A 27,488-nucleotide genomic window follows, 5' to 3' on the forward strand; every position below is an offset into this window, starting at 1 on the left:
GTCCATGAACGTCAATGGCATCACCCTCCATAAGCGTAAATGGAATTGGGGACGTTTGGGGTATACGTCCTATTAATATCTGGTCATTTTCTGTTGATTTGGGGAAATTTAGTTTTTTCCCCATTGAAAATGAATGGGAAAATTTTTGGACGTCCATGGACGTCAATGGCAGCACCCCCTATAAGCGTCAATGGAGTTCGGAACGTTTGGGGGAGACGTACTATTGATAACTGGTCATTTTCTGATGATTTGGGGAAATTTAGTTTTTTCCCCATTGAAAATGAATGGGAAAAATTTTGGACGTCCATGGACGTCAATGGCAGCACCCCCCATAAGCGTCAATGGAGTTGGGGACGTTTGGGGTATACGTCCTATTAATATCTGGTCATTTTCTGTTGATTTGGGGAAATTTAGTTTTTTCCCCATTGAAAATGAATGGGAAAAATTTTGGACGTCCATGGCCGTCAATGGCATCGACATCCATATAGTCAAATGAATCCAAGTACATTGGCATCAATAGATTCGACATGCATGGCCGTCAATGGCATCAATGCAATGTAAAGTCCATTGGAAATACTATTGAAAGTGAATGGGAACTTTTCCCATTGGAAATGAATGGGATAGTTTTTGGCAAATATCCGGAGAACCGTAAATTTTTTCCAAATTCTGTATACAATCTTTATGCCCCCCACCGTCCCGGAATTTTTGATGTCCAAATTATGTGATTTGGTCAAAAATTGTAGGACAAGTAGCGTTTTGAAAAAGTTGTAAAAAATCGGAAAATTGCCGTTTACGGGCGAACGAAAAATTTTTCGGGGTCGTTTGAAAAATTCCCATCGTCGCGCGAAAATTCCGGTCGTGTCGATACTTGAACGGTGCCGATCGGTGGTACGGTTCGGGCTGCGCGGCGCGCCGAAAAAACGCGGAGAAACCATTGCATAATAATAATAACTAGAAACTGCAATTTCGGGAGAAATTACACACCTTGGTCTTTCCTCTGTGGAGATACAAATCTTAGCCCCACTCAGGTCTATCAATAGAATGGACCATAATGCCAGTCAATGGCACTAAACAAAGTAAAAGCCATTAGAAAAGATTGGGAGAATTGGACGTCCATGGCCGTCAATGGCATCACCCTCCATAAGCGGCAATCCAATCAGGGACATTTGGGGGACACGTCCTAATGATATTTAGTCATTTTCTGTTGATTTGGGAAAAAAAAAAAAAATTCCCATTGAAAATGAATGGGAAAAATTTTGGACGTCCATGGACGTCAATGGTATCAACTTACATAAGCGTCAATGGAATCCAAGTACATTGGCATCAATAGAATGAACAAACATGAAGAAATGCCATTGGAATTAATGGGAAGTTTGGACGTCCATGAACGTCAATGGCATCACCCTCCATAAGCGGCAATGCAATCGGGGACATTTGGGGGACACGTCCTAATGATATCTAGTCATTTTCTGTTGATTTGGGGGAAAAAAAAAAATTCCCATTGAATATGAATGGGAAAAATTTTGGACGTCCATGGACGTCAATGGTATCAACTGACATAAGCGTCAATGGAATCCAAGTACATTGGCATCAATAAAATGAACAAACATGAAGAAATGCCATTGGAAATGAATGGGAAGTTTGGACGTCCATGAACGTCAATGGCATCACCCTCCATAAGCGGCAATGCAATCGGGGACATTTGGGGGACACGTCCTAATGATATCTAGTCATTTTCTGTTGATTTGGGAAAAAAAAAAAAAATCCCATTGAAAATGAATGGGAAAAATTTTTGACGTCCATGGACGTCAATGGTATCAACTTACATAAGCGTCAATGGAATCCAAGTACATTGGCATCAATAGAATGAACAAACATGAAGAAATGCCTTTGGAAATGAATGGGAAGTTTGGACGTCCATGGACGTCAATGGCATCACCCCCCATAAGCGGCAATGCAATCGGGGACATTTGGGGGACACGTCCTAATGATATCTAGTCATTTTCTGTTGATTTGGGGAAAAAAAAAATTTCCCATTGAAAATGAATGGGAAAAATTTTGGACGTCCATGGACGTCAATGGTATCAACTTACATAAGCGTCAATGGAATCCAAGTACATTGGCATCAATAGAATGAACAAACATGAAGAAATGCCATTGGAAATTAATGGGAAGTTTGGACGTCCGTGGACGTCAATGGCATCACCCTCCATAAGCAGCAATGCAATCGGGCACATTTTGGGGGAAACGTCCTATTGATATCTAGTCATTTTCTGTTGATTTGGGGGGAAAAAAAAAATTTCCCATTGAAAATGAATGGGAAAAATTTTGGACGTCCATGGACGTCAATGGTGTCAACTTACTTAAGCGTCAATGGAATCCAAGTACATTGGCATCAAAAGAATGAACAAACATGAAGAAATGCCATTGGAAATGAATGGGAAGTTTGGACGTCCCTGGACGTCAATGGCATCACCCTCCATAAGCAGCAATGCAATCGGGGACATTTGGGGGACACGTCCTATTGATATCTAGTCATTTTCTGTTGATATGGGGAAAAAAAAAAATTTCCCATTGAAAATGAATGGGAAAAATTTTGGACGTCCATGGACGTCAATGGCAGCACCCTCCATAAGCGTCAATGGAGTTGGGGACGTTTGGGATATACGTCCTATTGATATCTGGTCATTTTCTGTTGATTTGGAGAAATTTAGTTTTTTCCCCATTGAAAATGAATGGGAAAATTTTTGGACGTCCATGGAAGTCAATGGTGGCACCCTTCATAAGCGTCAATGGAATTGGGGAAGTTTGGGGGACACGTCCTATTGATATCTGGTCATTTTCTGTTGATTTGGGGAAATTTTGTTTTTTCCCCATTGAAAATGAATGGGAAAAATTTTGGACGTCCATGGCCGTCAATGGCATCGACATCCATATAGTCAATTGAATCCAAGTACATTGGCATCAGTAGATTCGACATGCATGGCCGTCAATGGCATCAATGCAATGTAAATTCCATTGGAAATCCCATTGGAAGTGAATGGGAACTTTTCCCATTCGAAATGAATGGGATAGTTTTTGGCAAATTTCCGAGGAAGCGTAAGTTTTTTCCAAATTCTGTATACAACTTTTATGCCCCTCACCGTCCCGGAATTTTTGATGGCCAAATTATGTGATTTGGTCAAAAATTGTAGGACTAGATACATTTTGAAAGTTTTTTTTTTTTCACGGAAAATTGCCGTTTACGGACGAACGGAAAAATTTTCGGGGCCATTTGTAAAGTTTCCTGTGTCACGCTAAAATTCCGGTCGTGCCGATACTTGAACGGTGCCGATCGGTCTAACGGTTCGGGCTGTGAAGCGCGCGTTTTTTTTCCATTCAAAATGAATAGGAAAGTTTTTGGCAAATTTCCGGGGAACCGTAAATTTTTGCCAAATTCTGTATACAACTTTTATGCCCCTCACCGTCCCGGAATTTTTGATGCCCAAATTATGTGATTTGGTCAAAAATTGTAGGACTAGATACATTTTGAAACTTTTTTTGTTTTTCGGAAAATTGCCGTTTACGGGCGAACGGAAAATTTTTCGTGGCGGTTTGAAAAATTCCCATCGTCACGCGAAAATTCCGGTCGTGCCGATACTTGAACTGTGCCGATCGGTGCTACGGTTTGGGCTGTGCGTTGGCTCAAAAAAACGCGGAGAATAAGATGAATAAATAATAAGTACAATAAAGTTGCACAACAACATAACCTTGTTCTTTCCTTCAGAAAGACCAAGGTAATAAAGTTGCACAATAACAATACCTTGTTCTTTCTTTCAGAAAGACCAAGGTAATAACTAGAAACTGCAATTTCGGGAGAAATTACACACCTTGGTCTTTCCTCTGTGGAGATACAAATCTTAGCCCCACTCAGGTCTATCAATAGAATGGACCATAATGCCAGTCATTGGCACTAAACAAAGTTAAAGGCATTAGAAAAGATTGGGAGAATTGGACGTCCATGTCCGTCAATGGCAGCACCCTCCATAATTGTTAATGGAATCGGGGAAGTTTGGGGGACACGTCCTATTGATATCTAGTCATTTTCTGTTGATTTGGGGAAAAAAAAAATTTCCCATTGAAAATGAATGGGAAAAATTTTGGACGTCCATGGACGTCAATGGTATCAACTTACATAAGCGTCAATGGAATCCAAGTACATTGGCATCAATAAAATGAACAAACATGAAGAAATGCCATTGGAAATGAATGGGAAGTTTGGACGTCCATGAACGTCAATGGCATCACCCCCCATAAGCGGCAATGCAATCGGGGACATTTGGGGGACACGTCCTAATGATATCTAGTCATTTTCTGTTGATTTGGGGAAAAAAAAAAAATTCCCATTGAAAATGAATGGGAAAAATTTTGGACGTCCATGGACGTCAATGGTATCAACTTACATAAGCGTCAATGGAATCCAAGTACATAGGCATCAATAGAATGAACAAACATGAAGAAATGCCTTTGTAAATTAATGGGAAGTTTGGACGTCCGTGGACGTCAATGGCATCACCCTCCATAAGCAGCAATGCAATCGGGCACATTTGGGGGAAACGTCCTATTGATATCTAGTCATTTTCTGTTGATTTGGGGGAAAAAAAAAAAATTCCCATTGAAAATGAATGGGAAAAATTTTGGACGTCCATGGACGTCAATGGTATCAACTTACATAAGCGTCAATGGAATCCAAGTACATTGGCATCAAAAGAATGAACAAACATGAAGAAATGCCATTGGAAATTAATGGGAAGTTTGGACGTCCCTGGACGTCAATGGCATCACCCTCCATAAGCAGCAATGCAATCGGGGACATTTGGGGGACAGGTCCTATTGATATCTAGTCATTTTCTGTTGATTTGGGGAAAAAAAAAAATTTCCCATTGAAAATGAATGGGTAAAATTTTGGACGTCCATGGACGTCAATGGCAGCACCCCCCATAAGCGTTAATGGAATTGGGGACGTTTGGGATATACGTCCTATTGATATCTGGTCATTTTCTGTTGATTTGGAGAAATGTAGTTTTTTCCCCATTGAAAATGAATGGGAAAAATTTTGGACGTCCATGTAAGTCAATGGCGGCACCCTTCATAAGCGTCAATGGAATTGGGGAAGTTTGGGGGACACGTCCTATTGATATCTGGTCATTTTCTGTTGATTTGGGGAAATTTTGTTTTTTTCCCATTGAAAATGAACGGGAAAATTTTTGGACGTCCATGGACGTCAATGGCATCGACATCCATATAGTCAATTGAATCCAAGTACATTGGCATCAGTAGATTCGACATGCATGGCCGTCAATGGCATCAATGCAATGTAAATTCCATTGGAAATCCCATTGGAAGTGAATGGGAACTTTTCCCATTCGAAATGAATGGGATAGTTTTTGGCAAATTTCCGAGGAAGCGTAATTTTTTTCCAAATTCTGTATACAACTTTTATGCCCCTCACCGTCCCGGAATTTTTGATGCCCAAATTATTTGATTTGGTCAAAAATTGTAGGACTAGATACATTTTGAAACTTTTTTTTTTTTCACGGAAAATTGCCGTTTACGGACGAACGGAAAAATTTTCGGGGCCATTTGTAAAGTTTCCTGTGTCACGCGAAAATTCCGGTCGTGCCGATACTTGAACGGTGCCGATCGGTCTAACGGTTCGGGCTGTGAAGCGCGCGTTTTTTTTCCATTCAAAATGAATAGGAAAGTTTTTGGCAAATTTCCGGGGAACCGTAAATTTTTGCCAAATTCTGTATACAACTTTTATGCCCCTCACCGTCCCGGAATTTTTGATGCCCAAATTATGTGATTTGGTCAAAAATTGTAGGACTAGATACATTTTGAAACTTTTTTTATTTTTCGGAAAATTGCCGTTTACGGGCGAACGGAAAATTTTTCGTGGCGGTTTGAAAAATTCCCATCGTCACACGAAAAATCCGGTCGTGCCGATACTTGAACGGTGCCGATCGGTGCTACGGTTTGGGCTGTGCGTTGGCTCAAAAAAACGCGGAGAATAAGATGAATAATAATAATAACTAGAAACTGCAATTTCGGGAGAAATTACACACCTTGGTCTTTCCTCTGTGGAGATACAGATCTTAGCCCCACTCAGGTCTATCAATAGAATGGATCATAATGCCAGTCATTGGCACTAAACATAGTTAAAGCCATTAGAAAAGATTGGGAGAATTGGACGTCCATGGATGTCAATGGCGGCACCTTTCATAATTGTTAATGGAATCGGGGAAGTTTGGGGGACACGTCCTAATGATATCTAGTCATTTTCTGTTGATTTGGGGGAAGAAAAAAAAATCCCATTGAAAATGAATGGGAAAAATTTTGGACGTCCATGGACGTCAATGGTATCAACTTACATAAGTGTCAATGGATTCCAAGTACATTGGCATCAATAGAATGAACAAACATGAAGAAATGCCATTGGAAATGAATGGGAAGTTTGGACGTCCATGAACGTCAATGGCATCACCCTCCATAAGCAGCAATGCAATCGGGCACATTTGGGGGAAACGTCCTATTGATATCTAGTCATTTTCTGTTGATTTGGGGAAAAAAAAAAATTCCCATTGAAAATGAATGGGAAAAATTTTGGACGTCCATGGACGTCAATGGTATCAACTTACATAAGCGTCAATGGAATCCAAGTACATTGGCATCAAAAGAATGAACAAACATGAAGAAATGCCATTGGAAATGAATGGGAAGTTTGGACGTCCCTGGACGTCAATGGCATCACCCTCCATAAGCAGCAATGCAATCGGGCACATTTGGGGGAAACGTCCTATTGATATCTAGTCATTTTCTGTTGATTTGGGGAAAAAAAAAAAATTCCCATTGAAAATGAATGGGAACAATTTTGGACGTCCATGGACGTCAATGGTATCAACTTATATAAGCGTCAATGGAATCCAAGTACATTGGCATCAAAAGAATGAACAAACGTGAAGAAATGCCATTGGAAATGAATGGGAAGTTTGGACGTCCCTGGACGTCAATGGCATCACCCTCCATAAGCAGCAATGCAATCGGGGACATTTGGGGGACAGGTCCTATTGATATCTAGTCATTTTCTGTTGATTTGGGGAAGAAAAAAAAAATTCCCATTGAAAATGAATGGGTAAAATTTTGGACGTCCATGGACGTCAATGGCAGCACCCCCCATAAGCGTCAATGGAATTGGGGATGTTTGGGATATACGTCCTATTGATATCTGGTCATTTTCTGTTGATTTGGAGAAATTTAGTTTTTTCCCCATTGAAAATGAATGGGAAAAATTTTGGACGTCCATGTAAGTCAATGGCGGCACCCCTCATAAGCGTCAATGGAATTGGGGAAGTTTGGGGGACACGTCCTATTGATATCTGGTCATTTTCTGTTGATTTGGGGTAATTTTGTTTTTTCCCCATTGAAAATGAATGGGAAAAATTTTCGACGTCCATGGCAGTCAATGGCATCGACATCTATATAGTCAATTGAATCCAAGTACATTGGCATCAGTAGATTCGACATGCATGGCCGTCAATGGCATCAATGCAATGTAAAATCCATTGGAAATCCCATTGGAAGTGAATGGGACTTTTCCCATTCGAAATGAATGGGATAGTTTTTGGCAAATTTCCGAGGAAGCGTAATTTTTTTCCAAATTCTGTATACAACTTTTATGCCCCTCACCGTCCCGGAATTTTTGATGCCCAAATTATTTGATTTGGTCAAAAATTGTAGGACTAGATACATTTTGAAACTTTTTTTTTTTTCACGGAAAATTGCCGTTTACGGACGAACGGAAAAATTTTCGGGGCCATTTGTAAAGTTTCCTGTGTCACGCGAAAATTCCGGTCGTGCCGATACTTGAACGGTGCCGATCGGTCTAACGGTTCGGGCTGTGAAGCGCGCGTTTTTTTTCCATTCAAAATGAATAGGAAAGTTTTTGGCAAATTTCCGGGGAACCGTAAATTTTTGCCAAATTCTGTATACAACTTTTATGCCCCTCACCGTCCCGGAATTTTTGATGCCCAAATTATGTGATTTGGTCAAAAATTGTAGGACTAGATACATTTTGAAACTTTTTTTATTTTTCGGAAAATTGCCGTTTACGGGCGAACGGAAAATTTTTCGTGGCGGTTTGAAAAATTCCCATCGTCACGCGAAAAATCCGGTCGTGCCGATACTTCAACGGTGCCGATCGGTGCTACGGTTTGGGCTGTGCGTTGGCTCAAAAAAACGCGGAGAATTATTGAATAATAATAATAATAATAAAGTTGCACAACAACATAACCTTGTTCTTTCCTTCAGAAAGACCAAGGTAACTAGAAACTGCAATTTCGGGAGAAATTACACACCTTGGTCTTTCCTCTGTGGAGATACAGATCTTAGCCCCACTCAGGTCTATCAATAGAATGGATCATAATGCCAGTCATTGGCAAAAAACAAAGTAAAAGCCGTTAGAAATGAATGGGAGAATTGGACGTCCATGGACGTCAATGGCGGCACCTTTCATAATTGTTAATGGAATCGGGGAAGTTTGGGGGACACGTCCTAATGATATCTAGTCATTTTCTGTTGATTTGGGAAAAAAAAAAAATTCCCATTGAAAATGAATGGGAAAAATTTTGGACGTCCATGGACGTCAATGGTATCAACTTACATAAGCGTCAATGGAATCCAAGTACATTGGCATCAATAAAATGAACAAACATGAAGAAATGCCATTGGAAATGAATGGGAAGTTTGGACGTCCATGAACGTCAATGGCATCACCCTCCATAAGCGGCAATGCAATCGGGGACATTTGGGGGACACGTCCTAATGATATCTAGTCATTTTCTGTTGATTTGGGAAAAAAAAAAAAAATTCCCATTGAAAATGAATGGGAAAAATTTTGGACGTCCATGGACGTCAATGGTATCAACTTACATAAGCGTCAATGGAATCCAAGTACATTGGCATCAATAGAATGTACAAACATGAAGAAATGCAATTGGAAATAAAAAGGAAGTTTGGACGTCCGTGGACGTCAATGGCATCACCCTCCATAAGAGGCAATGCAATCGGGGACATTTGGGGGACAGGTCCTATTGATATCTAGTCATTTTCTGTTGATTTGGGGAAAAAAAAAAAATTCCCATTGAAAATGAATGGGTAAAATTTTGGACGTCCATGGACGTCCATGGCAGCACCCCCCATAAGCGTCAATGGAATTGGGGACGTTTGGGATATACGTCCTATTGATATCTGGTCATTTTCTGTTGATTTGGAGAAATTTAGTTTTTTCCCCATTGAAAATGAATGGGAAAAATTTTGGACGTCCATGTAAGTCAATGGCGGTACCCTTCATAAGCGTCAATGGAATTGGGGAAGTTTGGGGGACACGTCCTATTGATATCTGGTCATTTTCTGTTGATTTGGGGTAATTTTGTTTTTTCCCCATTGAAAATGAATGGGAAAAATTTTGGACGTCCATGGCAGTCAATGGCATCGACATCCATATAATCAATTGAATCCAAGTACATTGGCATCAGTAGATTCGACATGCATGGCCGTCAATGGCATCAATGCAATGTAAATTCCATTGGAAATCCCATTGGAAGTGAATGGGACTTTTCCCATTCGAAATGAATGGGATAGTTTTTGGCAAATTTCCGAGGAAGCGTAATTTTTTTCCAAATTCTGTATACAACTTTTATGCCCCTCACCGTCCCGGAATTTTTGATGCCCAAATTATGTGATTTGGTCAAAAATTGTAGGACTAGATACATTTTGAAACTTTTTTTTTTTTCACGGAAAATTGCCGTTTACGGACGAACGGAAAAATTTTCGGGGCCATTTGTAAAGTTTCCTGTGTCACGCGAAAATTCCGGTCGTGCCGATACTTGAACGGTGCCGATCGGTCTAACGGTTCGGGCTGTGAAGCGCGCGTTTTTTTTCCATTCAAAATGAATAGGAAAGTTTTTGGCAAATTTCCGGGGAACCGTAAATTTTTGCCAAATTCTGTATACAACTTTTATGCCCCTCACCGTCCCGGAATTTTTGATGCCCAAATTATGTGATTTGGTCAAAAATTGTAGGACTAGATACATTTTGAAACTTTTTTTATTTTTCGGAAAATTGCCGTTTACGGGCGAACGGAAAATTTTTCGTGGCGGTTTGAAAAATTCCCATCGTCACGCGAAAATTCCGGTCGTGCCGATACTTGAACTGTGCCGATCGGTGCTACGGTTTGGGCTGTGCGTTGGCTCAAAAAAACGCGGAGAATAAGATGAATAAATAATAAGTACAATAAAGTTGCACAATAACAATACCTTGTTCTTTCTTTCAGAAAGACCAAGGTAACTAGAAACTGCAATTTCGGGAGAAATTACACACCTTGGTCTTTCCTCTGTGGTGATACAGATCTTAGCCCCACTCAGGTCTATCAATAGAATGGATCATAATGCCAGTCATTGGCACAAAACAAAGTAAAAGCCATTAGAAATGAATGGGAGAATTGGACGTCCATGGACGTCAATGGCGGCACCTTTCATAATTGTTAATGGAATCGGGGAAGTTTGGGGGACACGTCCTAATGATATCTAGTCATTTTCTGTTGATTTGGGGAAAAAAAAAAATTACCATTGAAAATGAATGGGAAAAATTTTGGACGTCCATGGACGTCAATGGTATCAACTTACATAAGCGTCAATGGAATCCAAGTACATTGGCATCAATAGAATGAACAAACATGAAGAAATGCCTTTGGAAATGAATGGGAAGTTTGGACGTCCATGGACGTCAATGGCATCACCCCCCATAAGCGGCAATGCAATCGGGGACATTTGGGGGACACGTCCTAATGATATCTAGTCATTTTCTGTTGATTTGGGGAAAAAAAAAAATTTCCCATTGAAAATGAATGGGAAAAATTTTGGACGTCCATGGACGTCAATGGTATCAACTTACATAACCGTCAATGGAATCCAAGTACATTGGCATCAAAAGAATGAACAAACATGAAGAAATGCCATTGGAAATGAATGGGAAGTTTGGACGTCCCTGGACGTCAATGGCATCACCCTCCATAAGCAGCAATGCAATCGGGGACATTTGGGGGACAGGTCCTATTGATATCTAGTCATTTTCTGTTGATTTGGGAAAAAAAAAAAATTTCCCATTGAAAATGAATGGGAAAAATTTTGGACGTCCATGGACGTCAATGGTATCAACTTACATAAGCGTCAATGGAATCCAAGTACATTGGCATCAATAAAATGAACAAACATGAAGAAATGCCATTGGAAATTAATGGGAAGTTTGGACGTCCGTGGACGTCAATGGCATCACCCTCCATAAGCGGCAATGCAATCGGGCACATTTGGGGGAAACGTCCTATTGATATCTAGTCATTTTCTGTTGATTTGGGGAAAAAAAAAAAATTCCCATTGAAAATGAATGGGAAAAATTTTGGACGTCCATGGACGTCAATGGTATCAACTTACATAAGCGTCAATGGAATGCAAGTACATTGGCATCAATAGAATGAACAAACATGAAGAAATGCCATTGGAATAAATGGGAAGTTTGGACGTCCCTGGACGTCAATGGCATCACCCTCCATAAGCAGCAATGCAATCGGGGATATTTGTGGGACACGTCCTATTGATATCTAGTCATTTTCTGTTGATTTTGGGAAAAAAAAAAAATTCCCATTGAAAATGAATGGGTAAAATTTTGGACGTCCATGGACGTCAATGGTATCAACTTACATAAGCGTCAATGGAATCCAAGTACATTGGCATCAATAGAATGAACAAACATGAAGAAATGCCATTGGAATAAATGGGAAGTTTGGACGTCCCTGGACGTCAATGGCATCACCCTCCATAAGCAGCAATGCAATCGGGGATATTTGGGGGACACGTCCTATTGATATCTAGTCATTTTCTGTTGATTTGGGGAAAAAAAAAAAATTCCCATTGAAAATGAATGGGTAAAATTTTGGACGTCCATGGACGTCAATGGCAGCACCCCCCATAAGCGTCAATGGAGTTGGGGACGTTTGGGGTATACGTCCTATTGATATCTGGTCATTTTCTGTTGATTTGGAGAAATTTATTTTTTTCCCCATTGAAAATGAATGGGAAAAATTTTGGACGTCCATGTAAGTCAATGGCGGCACCCTTCATAAGCGTCAATGGAATTGGGGAAGTTTGGGGGACACGTCCTATTGATATCTGGCCATTTTCTGTTGATTTGGGGTAATTTTGTTTTTTCCCCATTGAAAATGAATGGGAAAAATTTTGGACGTCCATGGCAGTCAATGGCATCGACATCCATATAATCAATTGAATCCAAGTACATTGGCATCAGTAGATTCGACATGCATGGCCGTCAATGGCATCAATGCAATGTAAATTCCATTGGAAATCCCATTGGAAGTGAATGGGAACTTTTCCCATTCGAAATGAATGGGATAGTTTTTGGCAAATTTCCGAGGAAGCGTAATTTTTTTCCAAATTCTGTATACAACTTTTATGCCCCTCACCGTCCCGGAATTTTTGATGCCCAAATTATGTGATTTGGTCAAAAATTGTAGGACTAGATACATTTTGAAACTTTTTTTTTTTTCACGGAAAATTGCCGTTTACGGACGAACGGAAAATTTTTCGGGGCCATTTGTAAAGTTTCCTGTGTCACGCGAAAATTCCGGTCGTGCCGATACTTGAACGGTGCCGATCGGTCTAACGGTTCGGGCTGTGAAGCGCGCGTTTTTTTTCCATTCAAAATGAATAGGAAAGTTTTTGGCAAATTTCCGGGAAACCGTAAATTTTTGCCAAATTCTGTATACAACTTTTATGCCCCTCACCGTCCCGGAATTTTTGATGCCCAAATTATGTGATTTGGTCAAAAATTGTAGGACTAGATACATTTTGAAACTTTTTTTATTTTTCGGAAAATTGCCGTTTACGGGCGAACGGAAAATTTTTCGTGGCGGTTTGAAAAATTCCCATCGTCACGCGAAAATTCCGGTCGTGCCGATACTTGAACTGTGCCGATCGGTGCTACGGTTTGGGCTGTGCGTTGGCTCAAAAAAACGCGGAGAATAAGATGAATAAATAATAAGTACAATAAAGTTGCACAATAACAATACCTTGTTCTTTCTTTCAGAAAGACCAAGGTAATAATAATAAGAACAATAAAGTTGCACAATAACAATACCTTGTTCTTTCTTTCAGAAAGACCAAGGTAATAAGACGAATAAAGTTGCAGAACAGCACTACCTGGACTTTCCATAGGAAAGACCCAGGTAATAATAAGACGAATAAAGTTGCAGAACAGCACTACCTGGACTTTCCATAGGAAAGACCCAGGTAATAAAGTTGCACAATAACAATACCTTGTTCTTTCCCTTGGAAAGACCAAGGTAATAATAATAAAGTTGCACAATAACAATACCTTGTTCTTTCTTTCAGAAAGACCAAGGTAATTAGAAATGCAGTACATTCATTGTATCCCTAATTGTTCTATCCGGAATTGCACTTGACTAAAAAGTGTGTTTGTATTTAGATTCAGTCTGGTTTAGGTAAACTAATTCTCAGGGAGGAAATGGAAAAAGAGCAGATTAGGGAACGTCATGCAAGGAGTGCCTCCGCTCAACGATATGACAGCAAGCAGGATAACGGTGATGCAGGTAAACGGATGAATCTTGACTGAATATTTCACTGAGTGAAATAAATTATGATTTGATATGATGTACAGATAACGTTTTGTTTCTTTCAGATCCAACTTCTCCAACTAGAACAAACTCTTTGCCTGGGTATGGGAGGAATGGCCTACATCGGGTGAGTGCTCAATGATATTCTCAACAGCATCGTAGTTACCGTAGGGGGACTAAGAACTGAGCAATAGTATGAAAACCTAAGTCACTGCCCAAGTACTAATTTATTTGTGATTTTCTTTTTTAACTTATAATTTTATGTTTCTGATCTGGTGAATCTTACATTGCTTTTTGTGATCCATTCTACTGAAAACAGACACTTAATTTGAACATCGCAAAGTTTGAAAATGTCACGATCTCACCAACATAGTAACGGTATTGTACTCTTTTAGTGCCACTGACGATGATGTGGCTATTTTCATCCTCCAGCTGTGAATTAAATGAGTTTATCGCTGGTTTATCACTAGTAGACGTCCAATCCATTTGAAGTGGGATTTGGACATCTAGCACTGTCAATGTCAGCCTATTAAAAATTTTAATTAGAATCAATTATAAGAAAAAAATCGTATTTTACATCCTTGAAATTTGAGGTTATTCAAGACAAAACAATCTGGGGAAACGGCCAGTGAAGATTGCCTTTCAGAAGTCCTTAGCATCCTGGCTATAATCAAGTAAACAGATTTCTCACCCTCATTTGGATCTGCTGTGGAAGAATAGCATGACCGCCCTGCCGCTCATGGCATTGCATTTAGCAGCTGATGGCCGTAAACATGAAAGCTGCTTAAAGACGGGCAGCTACGGTATTTTCTAGCTGTTTTTTGTAGTTTGCTTCCAGAAAACATGCTCAACTACAACATTAGGATGCAAAAGTGGGCATCAGACTTGCGACCGCATGTCTTGGACACTCGAGTGAAGAGGGGGGCGGAGCTTTCAACTGATCACCTCTTGGTGGTGAGTTGGCTCCGATGCTAGGGCAAGATGCCTGTCCGGCCTGGCAGACGCAAATGTTTCGTGAGGGTCTGCCTGGTGGAGTCGCCTGTCAGAAGGAGTTTCAACTCTCATCTCCGGCAAAGCTTCACCCATGTCCAGGTAGAGGCAGGGGACATCGAGACTGAGTGAACCATGTGTTACGCCTTTGTTGTGAAGGTAGCTGACCGGAGCTGCGGCCGTAAGGTGGTCAGTGCCTGTCATGGCGGCAATCCCACAACCTGCTGGTGGACAAGTCAAGGAGTTCAATCAGGCCTTTTTGACATGCGGAGGCAAAAACCCGGGCATGGGAGGAGTTCAGCAAAGTCATGGACAACGACTTCCGGGTGGCTTCAAAGAAATTTTGGTCCACCATCCTGCGTCTCAGGCGGGGAGAGCAATGCACCACCAACGCTGTGTATAGTAGGGATGAGTCGCTGTTGACCTTGACTAGGAATGTGGTGAGGCTGTGAGCTTTTGAAGACCTCATCTCCACTGACTCACCTTCCCATGAGGAAGCAGACCCTAATGTGGGTTCGCCAATCTCTGGCACTGAAGTGGTTAAAAGCTCCTCAGTGGCAAAGCTCCCGGGTGGATGAAACCCGCCCAGAGTTTCTAAAGGTTCTGGATGTTGTGGGCAACATTGCAAGGAAATCGGGAGTAGTGCCTCTAGATTGGCAGACCGGAGGGTCTCTCCCATTTATAAAAGGATCAAACTCCTCAGCATCTCTGGGAAGGTCTTTCAGGGGTACTGGAGAAGAGGATCCGTCGAGAAGTTGAATTTCGGATTCAGGAGGAGCAGTGTGGTTTTCGTCCTGGCCGTAGACGGGATGGGATCATGAGAGTTTGCCCAATAAGTGTGTATTATGGATTTGGAGATGGCGTTCCACAGTGTCCCCTGGGGAGTCTTGTAGGGGGTGCTCTGGTAGTATAGTGTACCAGAACCGCTGATAAGGGGGGGTCCGGTCGCTGTATGACTGTTGTCAGAGTTTGGTCCACGTAGCCGATAGTGGCTGCAGAGTATGGACGCCTACCCAGCTAACTTCATCTTCATCTAATTGCACCTTGTGTCTGGTGTTGGTGGAACGGCTCACATATTTTGTACATTGGAAAACACTGGCTTTGCGTTTAGTTACTTTTCTCGTGTAATTATTAGATCATTGCAGCAAGGTTGTACTAACGGATCCAAACATGTGCAAATAAGACTTGTCTGTCTTTAAAATTTTTGTACAATACAGCGGTACAGTACATATTGCAGATGTTAAACTCAATGAAGCTATTGTTCTCCGCCCTGCAGCCCCAGTCGACAGATTTCACACAGTACAACAGCTATGGTGACATGTGTGGCGGAGGCAGAGGTAAGCACTGCTATCAAAACAAGACATTCACTGGAGCTATTCCAGTAGTATTTAGAAATGGGCTTGCTTCGTGCACATAATGTTGGCATGGATTTTGAAAAATCAGTTTAATGGTTCCCACGAAATGTGTCATAGGAACAAGACTGTTCTAGCTAGGTAGCCTGACAGGAGCTGTGACAGCCAAACCATTAACTGTGAGTCTCATTTTCTGTCCCATTTTGTCCTGCAGAGTTTCAGGTATGTCCCCCATCTGCTTTTTCACATGGCATGCTTCTTCACCTTGCTCCACAAACTTTCTTGCACTAGGCATCTTGCCCTGAATGCACACTGTCCACTTGTTCTTACATGCTTGCATTGTCGTTGCACTTGTTGCTGTATGTCACCTAGTTGTCACATACAGGCAGTGCAGTGTTTTATTTTAAAATCCACTGCCCAGTAGCTGAGTAACTTTACTCAAGGTGCAAAGTGCAAGCACCACCTCATGTGTTTTTTTATATGTCTGTGTACATGCATCAAGACTCAAGCTAAATGTTGGATTTCAGGAATAATATTTCAAAATTCACCTCAAATCGCATAAACATACAACTGAACAACCGCCCATCTCGAATACTAGGATCCTGTGCAGTAGTCAAGCTCCTTGCTCCATCCAGTGAAAAGTGTGCCCACTGTCATAAAACAACAGCATATTCATGCCATTAACTCAACAGTCGCGTCCCACTTTATTATATTTGTGTATGTTCTATTCTTTAGCACATTAAGGATGGCCGTGCAGCACTTGCAAGGATGGACAGGGGAGTATCTATGCCTAATATGTTGGAGCCCAAAGCAAGTATCTTCTTTTTTTGTACTGATGGCAACAATGTGAACTACACTGTATAGACAAAAGTATTGAGACACACTAGCTTGTCAGTTGCCTAGTCATTAATTTAATGTCGTCCTCATATATTTGATAAATCATTAGAAATTACCTGAAATGACAAACAAGGCAAAAACCTGTTATTTATAGGCTTGCATATTATTTTTTACACAACACATTGCCATCATTATCCAATGATGCACAGTCACTTCATCATTTGATGTAGCAATGTGACAAGGTTTCATTAAATTGACAGGGTGAAAAAGCTTTGTCTGGTTGGAATGACCACTTTTTAAAATCTACAGAAATGGAATTGTTGCGTGGAAAATTTGGGGGTAACAATTTCTGTAATAATGGTTGTAGAAAACTGGATAAACAAAAAATAAAAATAAAAAAGTCTTTAAATTAGGGCTGTCAAATGATTAAAATTTTTAATCGTAATTCATCGCAATTCAAACCATCTATAAAATATGCCATATTTTTCTGTAAATTATATATATATTCTGTAAAATAATTTGTTGGAATGGAAAGATAAGACACAAGATGGATATATACATTCAACATACGGTACATAAGGACTGTAGTGGGCATTTCACTCTAATGCAGTACTTCTCAAATGGTGGGGCGCGCTCCCCCAGGGGGGCGCAGAGCGATGCCAGGGGGGGCGCGAGTGACCTCGGGGAACATGCTTTTTTTTTTTTTTTTTTTGCCGTACTAGAATAAAGTGTACTTGCACATCCACTCCGTGGGTGGCAGTGGCGCTCTCATTTTCAAAGTGCGTGCAGTATTTTTGAAGTAAGCAAGAGCACACGGAAGAGACTCATGCAGAGCTGGACTCACGCAGCGACCCACTGTCTTCTTCGATTCTCACATGTCCTGCCGAGAAGTGCCGTTTTCGGCTTGGGATCGTCACGACCACCGCCCTCACCTACGGTTCTCCCTCGGCCGCCGAGAATGCGCTTTTTTCGGGCCGTTTGCCTTTGACTTTTAATATAGTGGGAAATGAGGAAAGACCACTGTTTACTGAGTCTAAAAATGATTATAGCGGAGAAGCCAAATCAGTTAAGACGCCACTTAAAGACATTAGACCTCAATCTCATTGATAAGCCGCTTGATTGTTTTTCAGCGAAAATGTGCCGAAAATTGCCAGTTGTCACAATCGTCCCGCTTTGTCAGTGTTATATCAGTAAACCAGTGAGCACTGTGGTGAATCAGCGAAAATAAAAACTTTCCTTCTGTCCAAAGACTTTTTTCCCCCCTTCTATTCAGTCTTGTTTTTTTTCGGTCAAATTTTTTGGCATGTTGTCCTGAAGAGTAAATGTTTCTAATCAATTTGAATTTGTTATTATTTACTGATTTTATTACATTTTATTTTTCAGTATCAAATGGTCAAAAATGTACCTTGAGTGTATTTTTACAGTTTGGATGTGACTTTTTTTTTTTTTTTTTTTTAACTTCAGGCAAATTGATGCGCGTTAAGTCTTTTCTGTTACAAGCAACACAATGTTAAAAAAAAGTTATACTTTATTATAAGTTGATCTGTTACTTTTTTTCTTTAATAGAAAAAAAAGGACACAATGTTAGGCTGAGGCGTACTTATAATAGTAATATAGACGAATGATACTATTTACAGTGGCGGCAGAGAGTTGGGGGGGGCGCGAAACATTTACGTCTTCCTTGGGGGGGGCGTAACAGAAAATAATTGAGAAGCACTGCTCTAATGTCATTTAAATCTGTCTATGCTGTCCTCACTCCGAAGCGTCTACTTTTTCCAAAGCTAGACAGCTAGTGAACGGCGCCTTAATAATCAGACTTCTTCCTTTTTCATCTGATTTATTAATAAAATGGCCTCAAACCACTGTCCTCTTTAGACCGTAGTGAAACTACAAAAAAAAAGGACACAAGCATTGCATTAGCAACAACGTTAGCTTAGCACGCTATACAGGTTCACTAAACATAAACAAAAAGCATCTCATACAAAAAATATAACATTTCGCTTACTAACATAATATGTACATTCTTTACAACAACCAAATCTTGTCCAAGGATCATATAAGCACAACATTACAACGTAGGCGTCAGCCCGAGACGTCGTGCAGCCATATTGAACTGGCAAGAAAGCAATAAACCATGTTGCAAAGCGACCACAAGAGTTCGCTGTTAGACAGCACAAAAAACCTTGCTGTAAAACTTACCAAAAGGCAGAATACTGTCTGAGCGGGACATGTGCGTTAATTGCGTCAAATATTTTAACGTGATTAATTTAAAAAATTAATTACCGCGCGTTAACGCGATAATTTTGACAGCCCTACTTTAAATTAAATTATACTGTATACTTAATTCTTGTCTCCTCACTGGGCTGAAATCCTAAATTGACAAGCCAAAATAAACACTTCAGACAGCTTCACTTGTCTTAAAATGTTGACTGAAATGGCAAAAATAGAAAAAAATATTGTGTAAAGAGGTTGGCAGTAGAATATATCATTGTCTTTAACCATCAAATGTGTCTTCTTCTTATTTTTTTTTTTTTTTATGTAATATTTTAAAAATATTTTGATTTTAAACCGAAAATTTAACAAACAAACAAATAAACAAATAATAATAATAATAAATTCCACTAAGATGGGGGCCACAAATTGTATCGTTATTTTAAAAGCGGCAAACAAAATACAAAGGAAATGTTAAACAACTTGACTGAATTTCCGGGTAAAAAATGTTTTATATTCTGGAAAAATGTCACCCCCAGGTTTGTAAAACCCCTTTTAGAGGATGATAAAAACCTGATTTAACAAAATCATTCATTTCAGGTCTTACCTTAAGAACCTATCCAATGTTTTTGCGGTCCAAAACGGTAAAGAAATCTGCTAACTCGTGTGCATGCCTAAAATCTTTGGACATCTACGTGTGTGGGAACTGTTTTCCCACACATGTGCTTTTCTCTGTTCTATCCGGCACAAAGCAAGGTCCATAAATGCACCCTTGGATATGTATGGTTTCGAGAGAACCTCATCAAACATCTTTGGGCTGAATAACAATAGGTCCCAAACATAATGTTCATCTGGATGAATGGATGCCCCCCATACACACTAAAATGTGTGCAGTTTCGAGCTTCAATGGCCGGGGGTCCCAATACTTCTGTTCATATATTGTACGTTTTAAAGTGTACTGCTAACCTACAGTAACAATGCATAAAACCAATAATCTTAAAAAACAAAATTTGATGAGGTTTACTTTTGGTTAGTAAGCAAAGAATCGAAGTTATTTCTGTATTTTTCAAAACTCAATTTGGAGAAGTTCCAGATTTATCATGCTGCTTTATTAGCTGCAGTCACACTAGTGCTTAGCATGCCGGCTTCCTTCATCTTCATCTGCACATAGCTTTGAATTCTGGTGGCTGGATACTGTATGTGCCATACAGTGAAGAATCCAACACCTAAAATCCCATCTAAAGCACTCATACTACTATTTACTGTAGAGTCAACTGTATACGAGGTGTGTCAGAAAAGCTCCACCAAAACAGATTTAACTGACAAAGCTTAAAAGAAAGCAGGGAACTAAATACAACCCAGCTGTAGAGATGAGACACAGCTGAGCAGGGCTGGCCCTGGGCATAGGCAAGCTAGGCAGTTGCCTAGGGCACCATCTAGTGGATGGGGCAAATTGTTTTTGGGGAAATAAATAAATAACCTGGGAAAAAAAAGTCATGCTACGCTTACTAAATGTATTATGACAAATCAAGTAGGCAGAGGTGGGTAGAGTAGCCAATCATTTTACTCAAGTCAGAGTAGTTTTACCTTTAAATAATATTACTCAAGTAAAAGTAGTCATCCAAAAATTTACTCAAGTACAAGTCAAAAAATATTTGTGGACAAGAATACACAAGTAATAAGTAACATTGTGGGTAACTGCTTACAATGTCTAATTTTATTTTTTTATTTTTTGGACATCACCCGTCCAACTTGCATGGGTGCCCTCTAGTAGAGAAAAAAATTGTTGCCTCTGATTGGTATAATGGAGTCATGTGGTTATTGTTGCAACGTCTCATTGGTGAAACTGAGACAGCCACTGTCGGCATCTCTGGCAAAAAAAAGTCAATATGTAGAATAAAAAGATAAAATGTAACTAATCTAGTGTAGCCCAAAGTAGCGGAGTAAGATTAGCGTTTTATCTTCACAAATTTACTTGCATGGTAAAACTACTCTAAGAATTACATTTTTCTCAAAAATTTACTCAGGCAAATATAACAGAGCATATGCAACCCGTTACTACCCACCTCTGCAAGTAGGCTGCATATAAAAAATATTGCAGTTTCTGACCTGGATCGGAGTAGTAAATCAAAGGTTATTCAAACTCACGGTTTCAGTACGAAACTAAAATGCTCACATAACAAACTAAATAGCTTAAGTAGCAATTAATGAAACAACTGGTACAGTAACTGAAGAAAAAATAGCACAGAACATGAACTTTGAACATGATTTACAGTCCTGCATTGCATGCTAGTAGGCATAAGGAATGTTGTAGAACAACAGTGTTGGCAGCAGAGGTTGACTGTCTCCCCCAAAAGAGAAGTGATGGCGAAACGAAGCTTCTTGAAGCAATGAAACTTTGCGGCCAGTTGGTTCAAAGCTTAAAGGGATCCTCGATCTTTAAGACAAGTAATTCTTAAAAGATAAATGTTAGTATGAGTTATAATAATTTGATATTAAAACACCTCTTAATGTTTTCGTTTTAATAAAATTTGTAAAATTATTTTAAGTGATAGGTCGCCATTCTTGTTGACGTCGCAGTGCAGTGACGTCACCGGGCCCGTTGCCGAACTTCCAGCGTGTCACTCGTTAGCTATCCCAACATGTCGTCGGTTCTGCTCATTCAATTTGAATCAGATCGGAAAAATGAAGAGCAGGACCGTTCACACCGGTCCTTCACAAGATGAGCAGCAAAGGCAAAATGCAGAGAAGGAAATACCTGATAAGACAAGAGTTGGACAAAACTGGTGATGCACTCGCGGCAAATGCGTCTCAATGACAACGGAGCGACAGAGTGTATGCTTTTGAGAACTCCGGTTTTTGTTAGCAAATCTTCAAGGTGAGCTATTGCGTGTTCAAACTTATTCCACTATAATTATTAAGGGTGTAACGGTACACGTATTCGTATTGAACCGTTTCGGTACTTGGTGCTCGGTTCGGAACGGACGCGTACCGAACGAGTTTCTGATGTAATGTAACCCTTACTTTTCGAGGCTGTGAGTCCATCGGGTTAAAATTTCTTTGTGTATATTATATTTACTCTGTCTTCTCTACTATAATGAGGACCAACACGGTAGGACAGTAAGAAACGTCAACGGCGCGACAATGTAGCTGCCGCGAGAACGCAGTGAAACGCAGCCGTTAAAGTCAATCAGCCAATGCACACCAGTCGCAGTGCGGCCGCGTGTTAGACACGTCCCAGAAGCGGCTCAACGCGATGCACGCGAAAAGTACGGCAGAGTTTATTATTTGACGCGAGACTCGGCCCTCCCGCGTCAATACTACTCGCTAGCAGACCAGGCAGGCCGGAAGTCACTCGTGTAAAAATACGGTGGATCCGGTCGATTTTCAGATCGAGGCACAGTTGACTTGTCTTTGTTGATTTACAGTTGTCTTCTCTGCTGTAATAATAACCAACACGCCCCCGTGTTCAATACAAAACCTCCTACCGCAACAAAACAAGTAGGAACTAATATTCACATAGGAACTAAAGTTAGACAACATAAAATATACAATATAAATGAATACTAAATGACATTTGTAAAATACAAACACATAATAAAATAAATAATAGCCCATTTAAATAAAATAAATTGAAATGAGCTAAAACACCTATAATTAAATAATAAGAATAATACAGATCTGCTTACACAATTAAATTTATTAATTTCTGTGTGGCGCTTTAACTTCAGAAAATCCACCAATAAAGCTTTTGAAAACTGTTCATAAGAAAGAAAAAAAAATTCATTGAGGCATTTCATTTGTAAAATACATGTTAAAATCTTTGTCATTGGGATTGATTTTCTCTTTAGCACAGGACTTTTTTTTTCTTCTTTCTTTCAGAAAGAAAGCTGACCAATACGCGGGGTCTGAAAGGCAAATTGTTGTTGGATTATTATCTTTAAATACCCGCTACTTTTTTAGCAGAATTCTGGCTTTGTATAGGCCAATGCTCCTATTGTTGAAAGCAAAAAGGGGTGTAATAAACAACTAGCACATTTATATTTTGCATTTTGTGTTCTTACTGTACCAAAAATTAACCGAACCGTGACCTCAAAACCGAGGTACGTACCGAACCGAGATTTTTGTGTACCGTTACACCCCTAATAATTATGTAGATTGTTAGCAACCAGAGCTGTTGTGTGCTTTACATGCAGTACAGGCCAAAAGTTTGAACACACCTTGTCATTCGTGCATTTTTATTTTCATGACTATTAACATTATAAACTCTCACTGAAGGTAATAAAACTATGAATGCACACGTGTGACAGTCAGGATCGGAGTCGTGTCGTGGCTGACTGTCCTCATTAAATTTGTCATCTGGATCGAGTGTCCTCCATGTCTTGTACATCCAACTCACGTTTAGCTACGTAAGGGTGGTCCATATTAACTGCTCGGCGTGCATCAGCTGGCCACTGCATCGCTGCATTGGACGTGTCTGGATCAGTTTGAGTGGCAGCATCACTCATATTAGGTGAATACTGAACAGACACACTTACTGTCTGATGAACTGACAGTAGAGGTGAATTATTAGCTTCCTCTGTGACTAGCGGTACGCCAGAAGGTTTGCCTACCGCTGTAGCGACAGGAGCGGCTTGCCTGCTTAAGAGAGCTGCCAGCAGTTTGTCCGTGGCGCTTTATTTCGCGCATTTCACTCACTATCCGAGCGCGTTTAGGGTTCTTGTGAGGGAAAATAGTTGGAACAGCATCTATATCGAGCCGCTCCAGTGAGCTCTTTCATAAGTTGTCGTCGACTAAAAGCCTCGAACGCGGTAGGAGAAAAGTGGCGAGAACAAAGCCTTGGGTCTTTGGGAAGTTTTGTCCGTCAACAGGCATTTTCCCATATCTTTCACCTCTTCTTGTCAATAGGAAATCTGTGGAGACTCACATCACTCCCCTTGTTACCATTTGACTGGAAATTGCATCCAAAAGCAGCACATCATGGCATTTTACTTAGCGAGTTCAGGCAGCAATACACAATTGCTGTACACAATTGGAAACGTTCTAATTTCGTCATCACTCCGAGCCCGCAAAACATAGCGCCAACTATCAGTCAAAATATATACTAAATATTATAAAATATTGCCATTAATTTAACATTTAATGTGTTTCTAACAACATATTTTAGTACAAGAGAACAATTGTGGTTTATTTGAGCCTACATGTCTTTAAGTACGAGGATCCCTTTAATGGTGGTCAGTTAGCTGTATGGCACTATCAAATGATCTTGAAGCCAAAGAGGAAAAAATTGTTGAAAATTCTATGGCTATTTGTTTAAGAAAATATGAATGTGCTTGTGTTGCAACAAGTGCTATACAAATCTTTTCCTATTAAATTTTCTTTAGAAATGATAGCTTCCCCAAGGTGTTTTGGCTTTAAAAGGTAAACTCCTTAAGTTGTAAAAATACAATATTTACAAAATATACAATATTTTAAAAAATGAAGTTTAAAGACATAAATATTTAAATAAACAAAGAAATAAGGGGGGGGGGGGGGGTCCTAGCTACAGGTTTGCATAGGGCACCTAGTCACCCAGGGCCGGCCCTGCTCCCAAGTGACTGAGGGAAGCTGATTAGTTAACACATGGGAAGGCTTGACAAGTGGTGGGAATGAAAACCTAATCAATAGACAAGACACGAACTAAATAACAAGGAACAAACTAAATAAAATCCAAACCAATGCATGACAAATCTGACGTCACATTTATTTACTCCAGAACGATTACATTATTTACATTACATATTTTGGCTTTAAATGACTAATAATCTTGTATTATTTCAGTCCTGGAACTTTTCTGACATACCTTATAGACCCTACCCACCGACGTCACAAAATCACGTGATCGCTGTATTGTTCCGCCCCCTTGTCCGTCATTTTGTGTCTGTATCAATGGTCTCAATTGATCGAGCAATTTATAATGCATTTCATGGAAGACCCGGTGCTTTCGGATGCCGTAAACTCACTTGATGCGTTGCATAAAAGGCGTTATGTGGAAAAGCTTCAGTTTATCCATTCGCCAGAACCATATTTGATGCCTAAATCGATGTTTTTCGACCCGCTGTCTCCTCCGTATTTGTCTGACATCTGCTAGCTACCCCGGTATGTACAACGATCTTGTCCACACAAAATCAGCCTATTCTCACGAAAGTTTGAAAAACTTTAAGAGCTTGGAGGCTTATAAATACTTCGTTGCTGGTTGGGTGAAACAGGTCCTCGTCCACGAAAATTCGGCAGGAATCTATCTTGTGCTTGGAAAGTTGAGTTACGAAATTTTCAATTCAAAATCTTTTGTTCTTGCTAACATCCACTGTCAAGTCTAATGTATTTCATGTCATTTGTCAATGGAGCTAGGGCTTTTAATGTTTATATGGTTTAGCGATAGCACTCTCACTACATACATACGTGTATGTTGTCGGCGATTAGCCTAGCAATGATCTTAATTGTGGTTGTCAGCCCAAAACCCTCTAAATATATATTAAATGCATCTTACCAGATATAAAATGACTACTACATAATCTGTGGTAATCGTTTGGAGCCCAGTTTTCTCGTCGAATTGCAGCAGCCCATCTCGCTCTCTCCTCTCCGGGTCTCTCGGAATCCGGTAGAACTTCAAGTCTCTCCGTCTATCTTCTCTGTTATTGCAACCGACCGCCACACACGCCTTCACCATTTTGATTATTAATGTTAACGAGCAGAAAAACACGCCGTAAATAGGAGGAATGTACGTAGCCGTAACAGATAAACACGATGTGTTGACGGACAATTGGGCGGCACCAGTCAGGAGGGCGGAGTTGTGACGTCACGTGGGTAGGGTCTATAAGTGATTTTACACTATTTCGTGGATACAAGCTGAGCTCAGAGAATTAAGATATATGCAAGTACGTTGCTTATTAAGCACATTAACTCAGATAGTTTAATTACTCAGGTAGTATTTCAGATTTCCTGTGATCAAAATCCCATTTGGTTTATTTCGGCTTCAAAATACCACTCTTCTCTAACTGTCTCCACCCATTCTTTCTCTAGCTACTGCACGTTAGCGTTTGCCACAGCATAGCACCCGAACAGCATTTTGCCAAGAGACTAATAGCCAGCTTTCACTGTCAGTCAGCCACCTGTCACATACCTGTTCTCCTGCCCAGTGTTCCCTCTGTCACAGTTACAAATACATTTACATACAATTATCTTTATCGGATAAAGATGTTCTTGCTTAAGCAACTTGGTTGTGTGACCCCGTGGACTGATGAGTGTCTCCCTCTCAAGGTGTATCCCTATGAAATGCTCATGATAACCAGTAGAGGGAGAGCTAAACTGCCCAGGGACGTGGACAGAACCCGACTGGAGGTATCAGTGTTTGTCCGCCATTGATGCAGTGTTGTTTCTGGCAGCCCTTTTAATTTTCGTCTTGGTCTTCATCTTTTGGATGAAAATACTTTTAGTCTTAGTCATATTTTAGTCATTTCAAAATGTGTTCATCTTCATCTAGTTTTGGTCAATGAAAACTCAGACAAATTTCGTCTACTTTAAGTCGACAATTACTCAAAAATGTTTTTGTCTGTTAAATTCAAAAGTTTAAGTCCAAAAATAAATGAATAAAAAAAGGTTTTCAACCATTTGGAATGAACACTGACAGACGAGCACATAATTGTAGAGTTGCCAGTTACCAGGCAGAGGTTGCGCTGGACTTTTTCGTTGTCTGTCATTTTGACTGACAGGTTCATGAAAATCCGGTTATAATCTATTTTTACCCGTCACTTAAATTTTTAAAATGATGATAATGACATTGTGGTGACCCTTTGTTTGGCATAATTCACTTTCCGTACTTGTGTGTCCATTTGGCCGAGCGCGTTACCGGCTACGACACAGTCACATGACAGAGACACTTAAGAGCCGTGCACGTTCCGGCTTGAATAGAGAGTTCACAGAGAGCAGCAGAGCTACAGCGGCTGGACACAGCAATTCGAGCTAACAAGACTCTTAACATTGCATACCGCTTCAACATATTCAATAATATTTCGTTTTCATTCATTTTAAATGAATATTCTGTCCGAACAAGCTTAACAGAGAATCCACACCGTGCCATCACACATTAAGCAGATGAATATGTAACTTTTTCTCCGCAGTGACAAAAACAGCTGACTGTGGCCCCAGTAGGTAGGCTACATTAAGGAACAATGAAATTAACAGTTCACCTGCTGTGGCCTGAATGGAGTCTTACACCTTCCTCCTGGTGCGCATGGACTTGAATTGCGTGCCCGCTTGTGCAGTCCCTGTTTTTTCACCTCTTTTATCAACACCATCGTCGTTTTGGGGCTTTTTGA

The 27,488-nt window shown here is 40.2% G+C and overlaps 1 protein-coding gene across 10 annotated transcripts in view; it reads left to right on the plus strand.

The window, feature by feature from the left end:
• LOC130922993 (actin-binding LIM protein 1-like) overlaps positions 1-27,488 on the plus strand; it is a 188,646-nt gene that overhangs the window by 156,821 nt on the left and 4,337 nt on the right. For 3 of the 10 annotated variants that reach the window (XM_057848337.1, XM_057848334.1, XM_057848336.1), the window contains exons 18-21: positions 13,594-13,717; positions 13,807-13,868; positions 16,008-16,068; positions 16,298-18,517. In XM_057848337.1, the coding sequence (XP_057704320.1) occupies positions 13,594-13,717; positions 13,807-13,868; positions 16,008-16,068; positions 16,298-16,374 (324 nt within the window). In that variant the 3' untranslated portion in view covers positions 16,375-18,517. Of the gene's footprint in view, positions 1-13,593; positions 13,718-13,806; positions 13,869-16,007; positions 16,069-16,203; positions 16,263-16,297; positions 18,520-26,430; positions 26,512-27,488 lie in introns of those variants that run through there. The other 7 variants (XM_057848340.1, XM_057848341.1, XR_009064638.1 and 4 more) reach the window with 6 other exon arrangements.

Source organism: Corythoichthys intestinalis, chromosome 10 (assembly GCF_030265065.1).
Source record: "Corythoichthys intestinalis isolate RoL2023-P3 chromosome 10, ASM3026506v1, whole genome shotgun sequence".
In the NCBI taxonomy this organism is placed as follows: Eukaryota; Metazoa; Chordata; class Actinopteri; order Syngnathiformes; family Syngnathidae; genus Corythoichthys; species Corythoichthys intestinalis.